The 23,008-nt window shown below is 32.4% G+C and overlaps 1 protein-coding gene across 2 annotated transcripts in view; it reads right to left on the bottom strand.

The window, feature by feature from the left end:
- Positions 1–1,146: 1,146 nt before the first annotated feature.
- The window catches only part of LOC115233810 (aryl hydrocarbon receptor nuclear translocator-like), a 91,108-nt gene continuing 69,246 nt past the window's right edge, over positions 1,147–23,008 (bottom strand). For both annotated transcript variants that reach the window (XM_029804408.1, XM_029804407.1), the window contains exons 3-14: positions 18,973–19,139; positions 18,462–18,535; positions 18,277–18,375; positions 12,623–12,989; positions 10,995–11,255; positions 7,767–7,917; positions 7,169–7,277; positions 6,080–7,073; positions 5,791–5,844; positions 5,670–5,713; positions 5,426–5,560; positions 1,147–5,351 (exon numbers count right to left, since the gene is read on the bottom strand). In XM_029804408.1, the coding sequence (XP_029660268.1) occupies positions 5,271–5,351; positions 5,426–5,560; positions 5,670–5,713; positions 5,791–5,844; positions 6,080–7,073; positions 7,169–7,277; positions 7,767–7,917; positions 10,995–11,255; positions 12,623–12,989; positions 18,277–18,375; positions 18,462–18,535; positions 18,973–19,139 (2,536 nt within the window). In that variant the 3' untranslated portion in view covers positions 1,147–5,270. The remainder of the gene's footprint in view (positions 5,352–5,425; positions 5,561–5,669; positions 5,714–5,790; positions 5,845–6,079; positions 7,074–7,168; positions 7,278–7,766; positions 7,918–10,994; positions 11,256–12,622; positions 12,990–18,276; positions 18,376–18,461; positions 18,536–18,972; positions 19,140–23,008) is intronic.

A 23,008-nucleotide genomic window follows, 5' to 3' on the forward strand; every position in this document is an offset into this window, starting at 1 on the left:
CTCGGCTTTTGAGTCGACAATCTATTATAATATAAAATAAAAAATACCGAGTTCACAACATATGTGTATATATAATAATTACGTTATATTGTATCATGAGTATGATGTATTAATTAATCTTTAAAACCCGGGAAATTTTCCGACTATATAGACTGTTGAATTTCAGTTTTTCCTAGAATGTTATTTTTATATATATATATATATATATATATATATATCTTATATATGTATGTGTGTATGCATGTTGCAAAAATATTCGTCTAGCCGAAACATGTAAAATGAAAATTAAATGCAAGATAGAAATGATAAAAACATAAAATAATTTGTGGCGGTGGATTTCCTACCGAAGTGTTGCGGAACGCGAATTACACATTCGACATTTCTTAATAGTTCTATCGAAATTTACATAGTGCTTAACAGATAGAGGAAACACTGAAATTACACATTAGAAAATTTTTTACAAACATTTTCGCTCGTACACATATCGGCCGGCTGAGACTCGTTCAAAATAATTCACGTATTCGTATATGGATCGTTTAGTTAGACGGTAAAATTAATGAGAATATTCATAACATGTATTTCATGTATTTATATTGTTTGAGCAAATTGCAGGAAAAGTAAGTATATAAACTGTTTTTTTTTATCTTATTCTCTTTTACGGAAAACGCTACTCTTTTATTAGCGTGCGATGTTAAACAAACCATATACGTTAATGAAAATTTATGATTAGTCCTCTCATCAGTACGTAATAAAATATAAATAATTGTTAAGTGGAAGTTTTTTTCAGAATACAATATTAAATTGAATTTTGCAATTAGGCGAATGATTAAAGCTTACCTGTTACATTCTGCACATATATCTTGTTTCGATACGCTTTACGAGCTTCGCCGTAAACTAATATAAATTTAGGAGAAGAAAAATACGTTTGTGACTCTCAATGTAATGTATATAACACTGTTAAGAACTTTGTGAGAAAACATTTTTTGCATTCCAAGCAAGAAACTTTGAAATTTTGAAAAATCAATAACTTGAATTATATACAATTGATACAATATGATCTTACGAAAATCCAAGCGGCATGAAAACCTGCCACACATTCTGCATTTAATATATTCATAAAGGTATACAAGAAGAAAAGATACACAATCACACTTAATCGCCTTTGTTTTTGTTTTTATAGAAAGAAATCGAAAAGCCTTATACGTGCAATCAGCAGAGTATAAAATATAATAACGCAGTAAATATTTACAGTGGTATATATAAAGTTAAACTTTACTTTGTAGCATATATAATAAACTGTAGAGCCGTCTGTCTGTGTTGCATTGGTATCCACTCATTTCCAATATTTCGCATAAATATTGTGCAGTCATTCATTATTGAAAAGATACATAAAAAGAGGCTTTTAATTAATTTTAGATAAAGAGAAGTTTAGAAGAGTAATCTCTCATCATCTTTTTAATTTCATGTTACAAGAATACCATTTAATATACGCAACTGTAATCACAGACAAGTTTTTAATATTTATCAAGTTATATGTATAATAAAATTATACATACATAAATCATCCATTTTGATAAGATTTAGATATCTCTATTCAATTTCATGACAATAAATGAAATCTTATAGTGCACAATATAAATGTACTATATAAATCGTAATAAGGCTTGGTTGTCTTTTATCGTAACTTATCGTCAATAATATAAAATAACTTGCATACATCATGAAAATCAATGATTCAATTCTTTAAATGATTTTTTTATGACAATTTTTTTTGAATTGACATTTCTCGCAAATAATACCAGGCTTTATAGAAATATTATGAATATATAGAAAAGATCGAAAGTCAATATTGGAAAAGAATCTCTACGCGCTGTCACACACATTTCCCCTTTTGTTTTCATTACTTTTCCGCGTATGTTCGCACATAACTGAGATATTTGAATGTATTCTTTTAACTGCTCTATCTTATATGGAGCTCTATCCTCTAAATATCTTTAGAAGCTAAACTCTAGAGCAATTTCATTTTTTTGTAAATCTCTTAATTTTAATTTTAGTACTAAGGTATGATTAGTACTCTCTGGTGCTAAAATTATGAAATTTACATAAAGTGGGGTTGCTCGATTTGCGATATGAGGCCCATATATCGACAACCAAGCTGACATACACCATGTCCAAAGTTACAAGATATATTAATACAAGTCATCACCGGCATGACTAATGACAGTACGAAAAGATAGTTTGAGAGAAAGAGAGAGAGAAGAGGATGAGGTACACCGAACACAGACAGTTTAGACTTGTTCTTTGTACTATAAGATCGCGAGGAAAGTCGAGCATCAAATGGGACAAGTTGAGTGCAACTCGATGCCCTCTTTACGCGCGATCATCGATTATGCAACACGAGTTTCATATACATAGAAGTCAATTAGATACCCCTTATTTCAGCGGCATACTTCCGCATAAAAAAGTGTATATTTTTATCATTGATCGACTTATTTGTGTGTGTTGTGTGTGTGTGTGTGTAGGCGCGCGCGCGCGCATGTGTATATATGTGAGGATAGTCAAGCCCTTTCACCGATAAAACTGACAACGAGGAGCAAACTATCTTGAACATCAGAATTCCGACACATTGCACTTACGTAACGATCGTATTTATATAAAGGCCTTTACTACTTGATAATCTTGACTTCCTCACTCGACATCAACATTAAAAACGACATTGTTTTATAGTAAATATAATGTATATATATATGTATGTGACATTTGTATGTATGCGTGTATGTATATGTACATATGAATGTGTATATGTTGTTATATTTTCTTTACAAGTTGCAATGAAATTCCAAGTCTTACAAACGATAGCGGTATGATAAAGAACGCAGGAGCATGAAAAACTTATATAATATATCATGTTGATCAAAAAATTTGTTGAATTTAATTTTATTTTATCCTAGCATAACACAGTTATGTAGCAAAAGAATAGATTTCTTGATCAACCTAATACCTTTAAAAAGATAGCACATCATTGCAAATAACAGATATACATTCTAGATGCTCAATGATTGAGTAAGTAGTGCGTGAGAAAGAAAAAGAAAGTACGCGGCATTTAGAACATTGTCAATTGAAAAAAGATCATGTTCAACATTTTTATTTACAGGACCAGCCTTATGTTATATCTATACATGTATATTGGTTTTAAGTAAATTTGTAGATCTGTTAAGTGCCAGTGTGCTGAATATGTTCACATAAGTGGACAATTTTTCTCTCTCCCGCGTCACTCTTTTATATTAATATCATTTACCCTTTAAACACTTCTACAATATACAATATATGGTTATATTCACGCTGACCTGCGGCATCGTAAGTAGTCGCTTTAAAACACGGTTAATTAATGTGTATTTATATCACTAATTTAATTGACACACATAAGTCAACCATGTAGCTTCCACACCGCATATTTGTTATTTTTTAATACGGAGGTCAACTACCGATGAAATAAAAATAGTTTCTAATGTATATTCGCATAGTAACATAATATTGGATGGATAACAAGGCCAGTGAAACAAAAAATAAGTCATTCAAGCAAATTATAAAAAGACATGATAGAACTTTGCATAAAAAATGTGTGTTACTTGTACAAATCAATCAACTAAGTAATGATTATAGCTGAATAATTCATTTTTGTAAAAAAATGATTTAAATGTAAGTCTCTGTTTGAATATCTTATTAATTTATGTTTTTATTATTGTATTCAATATTTTTTCGTGTTTATATATATGTTGCATATTCAAAATATTTCAAAAATTTATATTGCATGTATATAATAATGTAATCAAAATTTAGAGACATACTTAGGGTTACCACATTTTAAAAAGAGTACAAAATACAGAAGAGTATACAACACAGAGGCATATAATTGTGGGAAGGGATAATCAAGTAAAAGATGAGATCTATTTTTAATGACTGAATTTATATTTGTCAGCATTTCTTAACAACATGATTAGATTTTTAGTTCCCAAATATTATAGGACATTTAAATGTAAATGTTGTTCAGGTACATGCAGTTGTAAAACCATTCCACTATAAGTAGGATTGGTCTACATCTGGCCTATATAGTGGCAACCCCATAAACATACTCTAAATTTTCTTTTCTTTTCCACACAAGTGTAGTATGTAATACAATTTTCACAAGACACGATCAGTTAAAACATCATTCAATAAAATTACCAAATCATCTCTTTTTTCGAATTGTTCATTTTCTATGTGACATTGATCCATGATTATAAAAAGATAAACAGTACTTTGAGTATTATTAGTCATTGACACCAAATGTGAGGGGATTCACAATTACAACCAATAAAGCTAACACTGATTTCGTATCCATCCGATACATGCATAATCACATATACATAACCAGAGGTAGTTTAAACTCGATCGGACTTGTCGCGAACAAGTAAATTAGCGAGTAAAGCACCGCATAACGTTAAAATCGAATGTATATTATATGTACAGGTTCACTATCATAAAATTTGAAAACTACCAACTGCGTGTAACACTCAGTCGCTGCAGGAAATCTGCTTAAAGAGCGACTGTTATTTATAACGGACCGTGCACCGACGGTTTTATACGATCTGCATGATCGATTAGTGAGCGAAGTGCACGACTTTTCATACGGCAACTCATAAGAGTTCTTAGTCGCACAGAGTTCAAGAAATGAAAAAAAAAAAAAACATTTATATACGTCAATCACTCGACTATTCTCTATGCGAGTTCTTTTATCAATGTCTTTTCTCACTCGTTTCTTTTCCATTTCTGGAAAATGGATGGTCGACGGAAAACATAGGTTGAAGCAGATTGCTTTAGTGATAGAAATCATCAACATATCTAAACACCTACCTTGATTCATCGTGAACTGAGCAATTTCACATGCGATATATGCGCTGATGCAAATCTCTGTTCGTTGTTTGCACTGATGACACAATTATCTAGACATTTTTGTAACATATATCGGTAATTCACAAAAACGAAGAAATATCCCAGAAATACAATACCAGAATACAAGGAATATTATGCAAATTGCACATACGCCGATATCTTTGTTTAAGTCTTTCGCGAAAAAGATAACTTTTAAAGCTTATTTCTTATCAATTAATACAGTTCCGAAGAGTATTCTATTAAGCTCGCTTTAAACGTCTTGAATTGGTTTCAGTAAAACTCGTGAAACGACCTGGAAAACTATCCGGTTTCTTATATTCCAAAATTGTGCTTGGCATTCATTTGCATTCATTTTGTATTTGATGATGGATATCCTGTTGCAAAGTTATAAGCATTTGATTTTGCCTGTTGTGCTCAAACTGAAAAATAACAATCATTAATCTTGATATCTTAATTTTCTCAGATGACATTTTCTCATTATCAATCTATATACCTGTAACTCCTCCGTCTGAGCAAGAAGGACTGAGTTTTTGACACTTGCCGCCAACATATTGATTTGGGACTTTTGTAACTTTATATTGCTCGCTAATTGGCGACACGTGCGATTTAACTCGTCACGGACAATTCGCTGAAAGCGTATTGCATAAATTTAATACTCCACTCAAAATCTGATCTCCAAATCATTTTCAAATCATTCAAATTTGAACAATAAATCGCATGTATGATTGTATACTTACAAAGTTAGGTGTAATCTGCTGCGATTTTACTTCATTAAAACAATCTGAAATAACGAAAATCAAAATTAATTTGACGAATATATCTCGCAAAGATATTCACAAATGATATAAGATCACTCACTTTCAAAGCCTGTTACAGATCCATTTTGAAGATTAATTATTGTCTCCATAAAGTCTATAAGAGAACAAAAAGAAAAAGTTTATCAAGAATATGCCATTTGAAGAGCTAATTATCATGTAACCGATTCATAGTAAATAGTGACTTTGATCGAAGAAAAGAAAAACAAGTCGGATTTAATTTAATGCGAAGGATATAGTTAACATTCAATGTGTTACTTAATATTCAAGATAAAACAAAACTAGTCACTTTACTTCGTCGATGAACGAGCACAAGTTGCTATTAAATTTACCTGGATGTTTCGAATTTAGGAATTCTCGGATGTCCAACGCTACGATCTCTTGGTCAAGACTCGAATTGGGTGACTCCGCAGTGTTCAGTGACTGCGACTTGATGTCGTTGTACTGATTAAACTTGGCCGAATACTTGTCTTCAGTGGCGAAAGTCCCGCAGTTCACATAGGAAACGCACTGTTGTTCGTCGTTGGCATTCGTCGACATATACAATACATCATTAGACCTTTTCTTGCTGTGCATTGCCGGAAGATCTTCGTCGCTATATACTCTCTTCAACATACACCGATTATGCGTTTCGATCCCTTGTGAAATGGTAGAACTGTCGCTCGCGCTGTCATCAAAGTATTGTAACACTGATTCTTGCTTTTGATGATTGAACGTCTCGATCCCGCGTTCCAGCTTAATGTCGTTTTCGCGCAGAGCGTCTGGTGATAGCATATTGTCGCGCTGCTCTATTTTAACCTGTGTGTTCAAACCGTTCATGTTTTGAGATACATCCAAACGTGATATATGACTACGAGAGACTCTTCGACAACGATTTATATTAGGTTTGCGAGTGTTGGCAAGAATGTTCGATTGTACAGACATATCGGCATTCTGGACGTTATTATGATTATTGTGCGCTCCATTCGTCATATCAAACATCGACAAAGGTTTGCAAGATAACTTAATGCTTTCTGAATCCGATATTGGACATTGCTCCGCGCTACTGGAATTATTAAGTTTTCCCAATGTATGTTCGTAATCCTTGGATTCTTGCTTCGGAGTTCGATTATCTTTGTCTTGCATAACGATGTAACGATCAACTTTATTTGTTTGCGCGGTGAATGGTGGTGTATGAGAAGACAATGTGACGGGCTTCGGCGAGAGTGAGCAATGATCTTCCGATGCGGCCACCGAAGGTAAGTCGCTAATTAAGTGGGTGATGGCTTCTTCGAGTTGTGACGGATCTTCGAGACTGCATCGTGGATTCGATTTGGAGTTCATATCCTAACATTTAAACCGTTAAACAATCTCTTCGCTCACAAGTTTCATGCGCAAATATAACCAAGCGTTGTAAACGCGTAGAATAACATTTGACTTACCATCTCTATCGTTGAACTCATGTCGACATTCTTTATAAGACCTTTGCTAGCTGGAGTCGCGGCGAATCTTTCTCTCATCTCTTTTATTAGTTGGATACCTTCTTTTTCCCTGCATGCAACAAAATTTTCCTTATATTGCTATATGTTTTGCTAAATACATTGCATAATATGCTATCCAATGTGTATTTTAATCTTTGTAAGTCACATATTTCTTTTGCTCTGTTACTGGTCACATATGGGTCATAATGTCTTGTCGTAGTTTTAACTGTCTCAAAATGCTTAAAAAAATCTACAAAAAGTGATATATTCTTTGACATTTGTAGAGAATGATCATGTACAACAAAAGTTAAAAAATAGGTTTTAAACATTATTTTTTATTAATTAAGGACTTCGGGATATTCTATTGTTAAAATATCGGTAAGATCAAAATAACCCATATGTGACTTTTAAGAGTTAATATTCAAAAAACAGAGATATAGTTTGGAAAAATAATTGAATCTGTTCCCTTATATTTATTGCTTTAACTTTGATATCTGTGAATCCAATTATTATTTGTTTCCCCCGTCTGTCCTATAATGCATTGAGAAATTGTACTTACGATACCAAGGTGTTAACGCAAACGAAGGATTCCACCGTTTTCGTGTTCTTGTCGTATTCCAAGTAACCATGTGTCCTTAGATAGATGAATTTACCGGCTTTTGTGAGTAATCTGTAGCACGACGAGCCGCATGTTTCGGCATGATTGTACACTGCGAATGCATAACTAATTATGAGTAATTACACGTGCAAAATGATAGTTGGTTTTAAATAGATCGCTTTACATATACTTTGCTGTCATGTTTAAATTGTGATTGATTATGGAAATGGCATGCAAAATATCGCAAACGTTTGTTGTAAAACCTGCATGTATTAAAATAATGCCGACATAATATGTATATAATGTAAAATGTTATTGATCTGACTGTTAAATATAAAAAATAATACATATATGTATTTTTTTAATAAATTGACTATCAAATACAATAAAAAAATACATAACATTATTTTTATTAATATTTTATTGAATATTTTAGTTTAACAGAATGTCTACTCAAATTTTGTAAAAATAATTCTCTGAAAATTCCTTGATCTTCCAAGTATTTTTGTTCAAAATTCCAAGTAAAGAGAATATTTTAAAGATTTTTTTATGCAACTTTCTAAAATAAATTTTTTATTGCATGCGTTTTCTAATATTTTTCACTAGTACGAAGGAAAAATACAGCCTCTTAAGTTTCAAGTGCCAAATTTGTAAATATATTGAAAAAAAAACTGAATAGCTTTCGTAAGATAAACATTTTTCACTTACATACATTTTCATTTTTTTATCACTGAAAATTATAATAAAGAATATGGACTGTATATTCAATATTTTGTTAAAATAATGAATATATAAAAAAGATATATATATATATATAATATATTTTAAACGCGCATAATTTGGCTTATCGACTGTTTACAATGTGAGAGCAAAATTATTGAAGAGATAATTAAAAAAAAATTCTCTGACGATAAGTCCCATGGAATGGTTTTCCATGTTTTTCCAGATAGTAGACACCCTGTTATCGCTATGTACATTGTATGTAAATATTTTTCAACGGAAGAATAAAAAATCTTATTTAATTATACTTAAATACGAAAACTTACTTTGCCGTAGACCGACCATTGTCCATCTTAAATCAGCCTTGTGCATAAAGGCAAACGCATTCAGACCAGACACTTCCTCCGACAAATAGCCGGCAACGACGGATACCCTATGATCGCAATAGACGATACGTCCGTCGACCAGATGCCGTGTCATATACTCGTCTCTATTGGCATCCATTATTGACAATTCGGTGATGGGGCGTTTCTTCGGTAGGGTCGCTACGCCAGCGAAAACAATGTCGTTGCTAGTGCCCGTTATCTCTGTTAGAATCATTGCAACGGAACCAGAGTTAGCAAACAATCAGACGCAATCGCACATAGTAAAATTGCAAGTGAAATGTGTAAATAAATATATTATCTCAGAAAAGAGAATCGGGTCACGATACATCGTAAGGATTATTTGATGAAAAATGTTTAGAGATTCGCTAGACTAATAATATTTATAAGGAAATGTATAATAAAGATGCGTGAGCTTTTTTATTATAAATACTATAGATATCAAATAAAAAAAAAATTCAATTCTGATATTCAATTTGTGGGCATGGATAACTTTCAGACTCTGTAAGCTATTGGAAGTTGAGAGATTTTTATGTAAACAAAGCTTAAACACAAATACGTAAATCATATTTTACTTGCCTCAAGCAATCTTTATCCCAACAAAAATGTAATTTGAAACTAGATTACTGAGATGTTTAATGTTGCAAAGTGAAAAGTTACGGCGCTTGTTGGCTTTCCATTAAATATCCACTAAGGAAAGATCGATTCAAGATACATCAAAGAATTCTCATAAGTAAAAGGTGGCGTCGGGCAAGTCCGAGCATTTTGCGTAATAAAACTATCGTGCTTGGTAAATCCACCTGTGCTGGAGTCCGCGCCTCTGAACGCCTTTTTAAACAGTGCATCGTACAACACGTGCTTGCCCCGACGTTCAATTCTGATCTAACAGGCGAGTCTCAAAGAATCTAAACTCGCTCGTGACTGAGCCTAACATTTCGTCGACAACGGCGAAGGTCTAAATTTAAATACAGGAGTAGCGTAAATATTTGCGATACTCGTTACGAAACCAGCGCTACGGGTTTCAGTCATGATAAAACAAGACCATCGATCCGCAAAATTCGCGCGAGTAATCCTCTCTTTCGACTCGCTCGCTACGTTCGATATGGAATACATAATGAAGCAATATTGCTGATTTATAATACGAAAGAACGTCTGTGATTATACACAGAGTATGTCCGAAATAAAATGATACATCTGAATAACTCGTAAAGGAAAGTAAGTGTTAGGTAATAATTGTTAAATAAAAGTTGTAGAGACATAGGGGGCAATTATGTCATGGGTATTATGTCATCACCACTTTATATTTCTGCATACATTTATCCAACTTTTCTTTTTTTACCACCCTAATTTTTTTTTTTATATAAATCGATTTCTCGTAATATTCAACGTAAAAAGTTATAGATATTTCAAACATTCTTCAATTTTTTTCTGTTTTGTTTAATAATTATAAATTTAATTAAATTAATTAAAAATATTTTGGAAAAATTTAATTAAAAAGAAGAAAGATAAAATAATTTCCGGCTTTAACACACTTTTTATGTATAATACTGTAAATTTTCATATAGATTCTCACCTCGATGTCTTCCTCTATGCAACTTTCTAAAATAAATTTTTTATTGCATGCGTTTTCTAATATTTTTCACTAGTACGAAGGAAAAATACAGCCTCTTAAGTTTCAAGTGCCAAATTTGTAAATATATTGAAAAAAAAACTGAATAGCTTTCGTAAGATAAACATTTTTCACTTACATACATTTTCATTTTTTTATCACTGAAAATTATAATAAAGAATATGGACTGTATATTCAATATTTTGTTAAAATAATGAATATATAAAAAAGATATATATATATATATAATATATTTTAAACGCGCATAATTTGGCTTATCGACTGTTTACAATGTGAGAGCAAAATTATTGAAGAGATAATTAAAAAAAAATTCTCTGACGATAAGTCCCATGGAATGGTTTTCCATGTTTTTCCAGATAGTAGACACCCTGTTATCGCTATGTACATTGTATGTAAATATTTTTCAACGGAAGAATAAAAAATCTTATTTAATTATACTTAAATACGAAAACTTACTTTGCCGTAGACCGACCATTGTCCATCTTAAATCAGCCTTGTGCATAAAGGCAAACGCATTCAGACCAGACACTTCCTCCGACAAATAGCCGGCAACGACGGATACCCTATGATCGCAATAGACGATACGTCCGTCGACCAGATGCCGTGTCATATACTCGTCTCTATTGGCATCCATTATTGACAATTCGGTGATGGGGCGTTTCTTCGGTAGGGTCGCTACGCCAGCGAAAACAATGTCGTTGCTAGTGCCCGTTATCTCTGTTAGAATCATTGCAACGGAACCAGAGTTAGCAAACAATCAGACGCAATCGCACATAGTAAAATTGCAAGTGAAATGTGTAAATAAATATATTATCTCAGAAAAGAGAATCGGGTCACGATACATCGTAAGGATTATTTGATGAAAAATGTTTAGAGATTCGCTAGACTAATAATATTTATAAGGAAATGTATAATAAAGATGCGTGAGCTTTTTTATTATAAATACTATAGATATCAAATAAAAAAAAAATTCAATTCTGATATTCAATTTGTGGGCATGGATAACTTTCAGACTCTGTAAGCTATTGGAAGTTGAGAGATTTTTATGTAAACAAAGCTTAAACACAAATACGTAAATCATATTTTACTTGCCTCAAGCAATCTTTATCCCAACAAAAATGTAATTTGAAACTAGATTACTGAGATGTTTAATGTTGCAAAGTGAAAAGTTACGGCGCTTGTTGGCTTTCCATTAAATATCCACTAAGGAAAGATCGATTCAAGATACATCAAAGAATTCTCATAAGTAAAAGGTGGCGTCGGGCAAGTCCGAGCATTTTGCGTAATAAAACTATCGTGCTTGGTAAATCCACCTGTGCTGGAGTCCGCGCCTCTGAACGCCTTTTTAAACAGTGCATCGTACAACACGTGCTTGCCCCGACGTTCAATTCTGATCTAACAGGCGAGTCTCAAAGAATCTAAACTCGCTCGTGACTGAGCCTAACATTTCGTCGACAACGGCGAAGGTCTAAATTTAAATACAGGAGTAGCGTAAATATTTGCGATACTCGTTACGAAACCAGCGCTACGGGTTTCAGTCATGATAAAACAAGACCATCGATCCGCAAAATTCGCGCGAGTAATCCTCTCTTTCGACTCGCTCGCTACGTTCGATATGGAATACATAATGAAGCAATATTGCTGATTTATAATACGAAAGAACGTCTGTGATTATACACAGAGTATGTCCGAAATAAAATGATACATCTGAATAACTCGTAAAGGAAAGTAAGTGTTAGGTAATAATTGTTAAATAAAAGTTGTAGAGACATAGGGGGCAATTATGTCATGGGTATTATGTCATCACCACTTTATATTTCTGCATACATTTATCCAACTTTTCTTTTTTTACCACCCTAATTTTTTTTTTTATATAAATCGATTTCTCGTAATATTCAACGTAAAAAGTTATAGATATTTCAAACATTCTTCAATTTTTTTCTGTTTTGTTTAATAATTATAAATTTAATTAAATTAATTAAAAATATTTTGGAAAAATTTAATTAAAAAGAAGAAAGATAAAATAATTTCCGACTTTAACACACTTTTAATGTAATACTGTAAATTTTCATATAGATTCTCACCTCGATGTCTTCCTCGGTTCCCGTTAGCATCTGCATTCTTGCAAGCTTCCGCGAGTCGAAGGACTCCCGAAATGTCAAAAGTTTCGTACTGCGTGTGTTCACGCCTGTTCACGGTGCGCTGAGCCATGCGAATCTTGAACTTCCGCCTCTGCTCGTGGAATAGCTTGTTCTTCTCGTTTACTCTGTTGTGATTTGTTGTCGAATCCTCGGAGGAGCTGGAATTGTAATCCAAATTGTGCACCAAATCGGATCCGGTTGGCGACGATGCCGTTGTCAGTTGCATGTCGTCGGGTATAAGGTTTCGCTTAAGCTCCTCATGATCATCAGGATGGACGAAATCGGTCAGAGATTGACCCAGCAATTCGTTCTGCAAAATTCAAACAATTTCGAAATTCAGACGAGAGTCTCTAATTTCGAAGTTTAGATCAAATTGCCTCCTATCGTTCATATTGATCTTTGTTGTTTGTACGATCTGATACGTATATTTACATTAACATTGAATATAGAATCGTACAATAGTCGTCTCTTAGTTCTTTACATTATAAAAAATTAATTATATTATATTTATAAAAAAAAAGCAATGTTGGAAAGCAATTGGGAAAGTATGTTATGAGAAGAATTAATATTCTCAACTTTTTCGTTTCTTTTTTAACTAATTTAGTTCGATTTTATAATCTAATAAATAATACAATACTTTAAAACAAAAAAGAACAAACAATGATATCTTGGCGCTTTCAATATTGTACATTTTCTTTTTGTTTTTTTTTTCAAAGATATAATTATATAATATTAAATGTTCAACGTTTATTAATTAACTCTCTCTCTCTCTCTCTCTCTCTCATTAGTACAAGAAAAAATACTATTATCGGTCATTATCATAAATTAAAATCTAACCAATCGATATGTCTATATTCGATTAATTTTCCACACGCAGGAGGAGCACCCTCATCTGCTGAATAGAAATACTTCAAAGTTTCGTTCGCAAAGTTTCAGACTCCTCCTGTAAAGGGCCATCTATACTTATTGTTAACTAAACCCAACGGTATCTTTCGCGCAGCGAATCGCGATACGTCAACGACGACGACGACGACAGTGCACCGCGTCGGCGTCGGAGCTCGTTTTCGCGGCAGGCGGTTTCTCCTTGAGAACAATACAGGCTGATTATGAGTACCTTCTTAAAAAACGAGAGCAAACCCGCGCTCACAAACAACTTCCATCCCGCTCCTGCATATCATCCTCCTACTCTTCCATCTTCTCTTCTTCTTTTTCTTCCCTTTCTCTCTCTCTCTCTCTTTCTTTCTGTCTTCCTTTCTCTATATAGCCCACTTGTTCTGGCATCTCTCTTACATGTAAAAGCTGAAAGAAAAAAGGAGAAGGAGAGAAGGACTCGGCCGGCTTCCAAGAGCCGGTTCGTTACGGCAAAGTGGCGAATTATCGTTACGCCTGAATCTGGAACGCCACTGGTGAATGCGATCGATAACGCGGACATTTTTTTTTTTTTTTTTTACACTTTATCGTCGTCGTTGCTTCCTCGCAAAAATACGGAGGAAGCTTCAAAGATGGGTGGGAGGATGAAGAAGCGATAAAGCACGTTGACAGAGCTTTTCTCTTTTCCGCTGCGAAACGTTAATCTCGTGAAGCGCGAACAAGAATTTGAATCGCGCGTTAAAGTCTCCGAGGATCTTCCTGATCTCTGGGATACACACGCGCGTCTCTATTTTTAGATATTTAGATTTTAATAAGTTTTATCTTTGTCGCGAAATATGGAATAATCGACGCCTCGTAGAGCGAACGATCATCGTCGTGACATTTTTATTCTTCTTGTGTTTTGGGAGTTATATATCATCTTCGTCGTCGAATACAGTTTCCTAGAAGCAATCTTGGATCCCGCACGCGTAAACACGTGCCGCTTTGAGCGTAAACAAAAGGGCGATAACCCTATATCGGCTAGTTGTAACGATGAAAGCACGCACTTTTGACGAAAACATGTTCGAGAAGATTTTTTAGCATTGCTCTCTTGAAAACTCTAGATTATTAGAATTTTAATGGTTCTCTTTAATGTCAATATCTAACGTAATTGTCTTGCGTAACTCAATTTAATTCAATAAATGTACAGATAAATAGCAAATTATAGTAAATCAGAGGATGTGATCCTCATGCGCTACAAATGAATGATAGAAGAATGAAATTTAAATGTCTTTCCAAAATATGCAAAGAACCATGGGATAAATTTATTAATAAAGAAAGACACGCACACGGCAACACAATTTGATCATTTCACAATAAAATGACAATTACATGATTCGAATTTGATGACACAAGTTCGATAATTTCTCGTTATAAGTCTCATCAATAATAATTAATTTAAAAAAAAAACAAAATATTTTTAAACTAACAAAAAAAGAAAATTGAGCCATTGCAAAAGCGCAAAAATGTATAATAATTGTGTTATTGAGTAATATTCATAAATGTAAAATGATTCACAAATGTAAAAATGTAAAACTAGACGACGCTGTGATCTATCAAAAAAATCTGATTGATTTGCACTCTCCACTTGTTTTTTGTTTTATAATATCTCTCCTAATTGGTATCATATTCAGGTATATATTCTTTAGCCCGTGGTCCATCGTCTAATATTCGCAAGGTCGTATTATTTTGAAGACCCTGAGAGGTTCTTCCGTCATAGGTCATAATCTGAATCCACATTTTCTTTACCGAAAGCCCCAAAATTGTCGGTTGTTTTAGCCATCATTAGCGTCCACGATCCTTATATGTTGCAAAAAGATTGTTTCGCTAAGCCTCGCTCAAAATCTGGCCGTGAGAATTGAAGAAACTTGCGAAATCAAGGCCTCGTAAACGGGAGTTCTACACATTAGACGTAGAAGTAGCATTTCATATGTTTACACTCAATTTTTAATATTTGGAGAACCTTTTTCTTTGCTCACATAATTAATTGCAATTTAATCGCTTCGTGTTCGCAAAAAATAAAAGCAATCGATGAGTCGTACTTATTACAGAGATATCCTTTTGAATGCAGATAATACGAAACATCATTAATGACCGACTTGTACACTGTTGATCTCCGTTGTTTTCGTGTTTCGGGTATTTGCGGATTCCATAAACTCGGAATTCGATCTCCGTTAAATTGGTTGTTGACTTGGTTCCATGAAAAATATTCGAACGATGACAATCTCTTTGCACGACTTTCTGATTTATTGCCAAAAATAATAACTCTTAAATTCAAAAAGCAAATTTCAATGATACAATCTATTAGTCCCGCAAAAATTATAATTGATGTTTGCTCTTAACATGTCAATTATAATTCACACACAAAAGAAATAAAATTAATTAACCATCTCTAAAATATAAAAATTCACATAAATTATATAAATTTTTGCCAAAATACTTTATTGCTATCGTATTTCAAATTTTTGATTCATATTTCGCGGAATTCGTTTGCAACAGTTAAAACCGCTTTGAAATGGAATTTACCTTCAACGTCGGAGTTCGAATTTGAAATCAACAGTATATCTGAACATATAGCAGTTTTTAGCTTCGACATTTGTGATTTCCGATTCCAAGGTAGCAGCATAAAATGCTTTTTATACTCTGTTTAGACTTTTTCACTCATCTCATTTAATCCGTTGTCACGCAGTTCTACATCCAGATGAAAGATATATTATCGCAGTTTCTTCTACTTGGGCTTTTCAGTGACTCCAAGTGAAATAAAATTATTCCGTCGCTGAAGCGACGTCACGTGCATAATTACGATGTCTCCGATAGTTCGGAAAGGTCGTCACGCCGATCTCGTCAAATGACTATGCTATAGATACAAAGTCAGATACAAAGCGCAGCAAGTAGCAAAGCGAGATTCTCGTTATGTATCTCAATATCGATCGAGCTAATTATTTTCGTACAATACGCGCTTAATATCTGCAGCAGATAATTAACCGGTTCGTATCTATCGCAAGATATAAACGGAGACATGCTCATTATTCCCGCAACGTTCATTACTTGATCCTTAAATTTGTCTCCGATTAATCACACGTTCCGTTTTATGTAATGATTTCTGAAACGTTTATTTCATTAGATCCGATAAAATTCACATTTCTCTCGATAGACCAAATTCCGCATTTTATGATGTGAAATTATCGCTCATTTCTTTGAATACGAACGGAACAAACAGAGAAAAATACGAGCAATATAACAGAGTCCATTCAATGATCCATCTAAATTATATCTTTTGATTTTGCAAATAAAATCGTGCATATTAATATAATTTATTATTAATAATTAATATTAATAATTTACACAATAATGTCTTAATGTGCCATTAAACTGTGTAACACATTTTGAAAAATATAATCTGTAACAATTTTCATTTTAAGTTATAATTATCGTATCATTGTTCGAACAAAATTCCTATACATATAATTATGTATATGTATTTAAATATTTTTGATATATTAAAAAAATACGCTTTCCATACTATTTAAATAATGTTAAATTTCTTTATATCTTTTAGTTTTACGTAATTGAACATATTTTATCTTTTCCGAAAATTCATCGAATCCATTAAGAGTATTCCCACCAGGTTGAATGCGTGAATTTCCGGAAAAAGTCGCACGTGGATCCGGTGAATAATTACCACGCGAGATCATCGTACGTTTCATTGGCAGCGGACGAATTTTTTCATTGAAACAGGCGAACGGACACGCGATCATTTTTCGCGAGCAATCGCGCCGAGTAATTCCCACGTACAAATACGGGAAACGATATTGGTGAATATGTATGTTTCATAGCGAGCGAAAAGGAGCAGAGGGCACACAACGCGCGGTTGCCATGGGAGCGTATTTGCGTTGCACGCACTCATTTGATCGATAATTCCTGACTCCGCGCATTACAGGGCAGGTCGGTGTTGCAGCTGCAGCTGCTGCATCCGCGAGAGATCGCGATCGCTCTCCTCTGTCCTCTCCCTCCCTCCCTCCCACTCTAACCGCCTATTTACCTTCTTCTCAGCGCCGGCGCGAAAATATTATACGATCCTATATTTCAATGGCCGCAATATAAACATGCTTAAATATAAATAAAAATATAATTATGTTTAAAAAAAAAAGAGAAATGTGGAAAATTTCACGAAACATTTATATGTATGGCGAATAGCTTCCTTAAATAATCACTGGATGAGTACTTGAAGCGTTTTACCGCGAGCAATGCAAAATATAAGAGTTTGATTTTCGATTCATAAAAAAACAAAAAGAACGAATTAATATGTTTCGCTGTCAGACAAACGTATTCTGAAAAGCTGTGTTATTGGCTCTTTCATTGGTATAATATATTTACATTTTTACCTATCGATAAGCTATTTTTTATCGAGATATCGAGAATGAACATGAGAAAACTCGTGGTCCGTTGAAGCAAAGGTAATTCTGATATATTCGTGATTAACCAGTTTTTTAATTGCTATATAAATTGGGAACAGAGATAACTATATGTATGCAATAATGTAAATTGTCGAAGTATAAAATTTCCAAACAATTAATTTTAATTAAAAGAAGAGAGGAGATAAGAGAAAAGACGGAGTTGACAAAATTATTCAGTTGTATTAATAAAAATAATTCGCTGCATATATTATATAATGGGGAAAAACTCACTTGGACATGGCCGAGGTGATGCTCCACTTGTCGGCTGACGTAGACAATTTTCCCTGTTGCGGTGACTATGAGGAAGAATCCTTCGCTGTCAACTATATGCTATTATGATTTGAAAAATGAGTCCACAGTGTCGATCGTCTCGAGATTTGTATTATAGCACTTATATATATGCATTATGTACTTACGTCGACAAAATATTGCTCCAAGTCGAACTCATTGAGCTGTCGGGGAAGAAAATTCGTCGAGCGACGTCCGAATACTGTAAATAATGCATAAAATACATGACCGTAAGTAATGCTTCTTTTCACATTAATCGGAATCATGTCAATATAGACGAGAAATTTATTTAATAACGTATCCTGTAAATTATACAAGCTTCAATTGCTTAGACTTATAATTATCTGTCTATGATTAAATCTGTTTATATAAAAAATATATATAATATGACAAATTAATTCAGCTCCATTCATTATTTAACTTAATAACAAAAGAACAAGGATTTAAAAATATTAGAATAATAATAAAATATAAAAGAATATGATAATTAATAACAAGCTATAATATAATGAATTTAATTAGAAGAAAAATTTAGAAATATTAAGATGATAATAAGAACAAAATATGTTTATTAATAATAAATTATAATTAAAAAAATATCTTGTAGAAAAGAATTTTTTTTTTTTATAATCAACTTACTGTATTGTGTTCTCAGGAAGGCAGCAGCTAATCTCAGAATGGATATCTTGTCCATCCTCCTCGAACTTCCAGCGACAATCGGTACAAGGGCCGCCATCGTCGAGATATTTGTGTTGAGATTGTCACGGCGTTGCTTTTCTGCCATGTTTCGCGACGCACGTGGGTTACTGTAACAAGGAAAAGAAATGATGAGTGAAATTTAACAGCAATGAGTTATTAATATACAAAACATAAAATAAATTTATTTATCTTATAATTTATAGAAAAGCATTTTTTGCATATTTTAATAATGTAAACGATATATGCCTGTCTTAATAAATTGAGTTATAACAAATTTTAATTGCAAACTTATATGTTAATAATGTGCGCGTAACACATGTATCCATCTCGAATATAAATTTCCATAAATTAAAATGCAAATACTTTATTTTATATACAAATTAGTATATTATCATACGATAGTGCAACCGATCTTTAATCGTATTCCGATCTTGTCAAAAGAGAATGTCATTTACATGTAAGATATATAATTTTTTATATAATAGTTTAGTAAAATTCAATTATATAATATAGTTATAATATAATAACTATGAAAGTTATTATTATATTAAGGCTAAATATATCTCTCTTGTTTTATTTATTATAAATAATACCATATCCGCCTGATAACTGCTTTTTTAACAACAAAAAAAAAAAAAAAAAAAAAAAAAAAAAAAAAGTTTCGTGCTCATAATGATGAATATAAAATGGGTTGAAGAATCAGCCTAATTATTCACACATGAATTTTTGGTTCAATAATCTCTCCACTCCCACGACAAATGTCTCAATTTACGTACGAATATCTCACGCAGAGACACGTAGTTTCTTTATTATATCGTATAGCTTCCCGCAGTTATATAGTCAACTGATACACCGTAACATGACTATGGACAAAAATAAGTCCATAGCACAGTCATGACGATAGCTAATATATAAGTATATGTATGTGTGCAATAAATAGTCACGCGTGTATCTTACATGCGCGTGTATATTTATGGCACTGATACTTTCGAAGATTTCGATGCACGTATATTTACATACACACATATTGTATACCTACGCTATATATGAATCACACATTTGCATATTATAAAATATATGTATACATATATTGAATTATGAGACACCTGTGAATTATGGGACACCCTATATATATATATATGAAAATATGACTATAAATTTCTCATGAACAGATATATATGGACATTTATATAATAAAATTAATATCATTTAGATAACATAAGAGATTTATACACACATATACATACACAAGTATATTTATTCGAAAATAGAGGATATTTAATATTAAAATTATTTTACAAAAGATTCGCAAAAGAAATAGACTCTATTTTGGAAATCTCAGTTTTATATACACGCACATTTAACGACAAACAATTATACTTTTTGCACGTGTGGTTTGTTTACGGGTCCTTGTACTTGCGCAGCTTGCAACAACGTTCTGGCTTTATCGGTCATAATTTTTATGCCCGAAGTCGACGATATTTGTATTCCACTTATCATGATATTACAAAAACGACATCGGCCATTTCGTGAGATAGAATTTTGTAGAAATCACTTTTAGAGACGACTTGTTCTCGCTAAAATGATAAGTGGTAAGCTTAAAGCGTGAGGTAGAATCGAATTACGCCAATTAACATGGGATGTTGACTCTCTATACTGCATTACAGAGATATTAGAAAATTAAAATGTCCTCGGAGAGACGTGATATTGATGCCTTGGATATAAAAATTTTCACAACAATAATCTCAATCGTGTATGTATACAGAAGTTCAAGCATTAAGATATTTATAATTTTATTCTATATTTATAAATTTGTTCTCCGTTTCATAATATTTAGAATATAATAGCAACTTTAATACATAATAAATTTAATGCATGGTAACTTTAATTAAGTAGAAATTAATTCAAAATTGGAGCTAAAAAAATGTCTCAAATTTAATTTGGATCATCCTTTGTACATATTTCTTGTGTATAATGTTATAATAGATACTTCATATTATACAGTAGTATACTTCTTTCAATAAGAGCAATAATGATTGTTCATCTGTTATTTCTATACGTGTTTTTAATCGAAACACGATTAAAAGAACAAAGTTGGCTGATTCCATATGTTTCGTTTCCACTCTCGAGTTTATAAGTAGTACTAGAACAACACAGGCGCGCGCTTTTATTTGCGGACATTTTCCAATTCTTTTAACTTCTCTTTCCACAACTTTAACTTTTTCTTTCACAAACTGTCAAACTGTCAAAATTCGCATGATTTGACAGCCGCAAATAATATGAGTAAAGCAAGTCGCAGCGCACAAGCGAGACAGCTAATCAGTATTACAGAAAAAAGGCTTCAACGCTTCAATATATTTGAGTTCAAGGTTTCACGCCTTTTTTAGAAAGGGATAATATAGATACAAAGTTAACGATCATATAGAAATATTTCTTCTCGATTACGTCAGAGTATGTTTGTAGGAGATTGTTAATATCCAGTTCGATTATACATTTTTTGCAAGATGACGATAATATAAGTGTGCATGTATGGGATGAGTCTTCGTGATCATCATCGGCCTTGAGGCATTTCCAGTATTTAAATGTGTCACCAGAGAATTTGGTCGACGAAAGCACGACAAATGAGTACAATCATTTTAAAGTAATATTATATAAACACTATATCTATTTTTAAAAATTATAATTAATACAGTACAATTATATTTATGAATTAGTTTACGAATTCAGCATAATTAGTATTCTTGACATAGATAAATTAAAAAGAAAATTAAAAAAAATTATATATTTTCAACGCAAAAATATGTAAAATTTAGAAAATTTGCAATATCTCATATATTACAGAGTATTTTACAAGTAACGTCACATATATAAATTAAGAAAGCTCATCATTTGTCACAAGTCACAGCTTTTTAAAATTTAATATTCAATATTTTCAACTTGCGTTAAAGTTCCACTAGATTTTTAATTAAATGGCGAATAATATTTCTCTCACTGTCCGTATTTCAGAAATTTAATTTGCCAAAATGGCTTATATAAAACAACTTAACAACAACTTAATAACAATTTAATGTCTCTATCTCTTTCTTTTTTCTTGAAATATTAATAGATAAAAGATATAAGAGATAAAAAGAAATTACCAAACACTATAAATTTCACGAGAAGTAACACATATACTGTCAAATAATTAAGTTTCGAGACTCGCTTCGTATTTCCGTTTGATCCGTTTGTGCTCCATTTTAGGGGGTTACTCACAACTCAATACTCAACACGTAGCGCAAGTTTTAAATTATTTTTACGTTCAATAATTAATGAGATTATGTTCAATAGTTAATGAGATTACAGATTCAATAGTTAATAAGATGCAGTCACGCGAAATTATGTTACAAAATTTTGTTTAAAAATCGGTGTAATGGAAGGAACGCTTGACAACGCGCCAATATTAAATTAGAGAAGTCGCCAACAGAAACATAACAAATGATTCAACAAGCCTACAGAGAGTCAGCTATGCATAAGAGTAACGTTTCGAAGATACAGATGACAAAAAAAAAACATGATCCAAATTTTGAAAAGACTTGCTTCAGAGGATTATCAGAGCTGCTTTGAGCAATGGCGGAAACATTGAACTAAGTGTGTCGAGTTAGGTAGTGACTACATTGAAACTTTTTAACTGTCTAATGGTAGTTCTTACGATTAAAAATAAATTTTTTATATAAAGGTCTCGAAATTTAATTATTCCAGTGTATATCAACTCATTGCTAACTTATTGTGGATATCTCTACAACAAATTGAGATAGATTTAATTAAAGTAATAATAATAATTATTATTATTGAGGCTATTTTAATTAAAATTCTCATTATTATTATTAAGAGATTTAATTAAAATAATCATTATTATTATTCAGAAGCATTGTGTATTAATAAAATATTTCGCTATAATTTTAATTTTTTATATGTAATTTGTATATTTTTTATATAA

Source organism: Formica exsecta, unplaced genomic scaffold (genome assembly GCF_003651465.1).
Source record: "Formica exsecta isolate Colony F162 unplaced genomic scaffold, ASM365146v1 scaffold191, whole genome shotgun sequence".
Lineage (NCBI taxonomy): Eukaryota > Metazoa > Arthropoda > Insecta > Hymenoptera > Formicidae > Formica > Formica exsecta.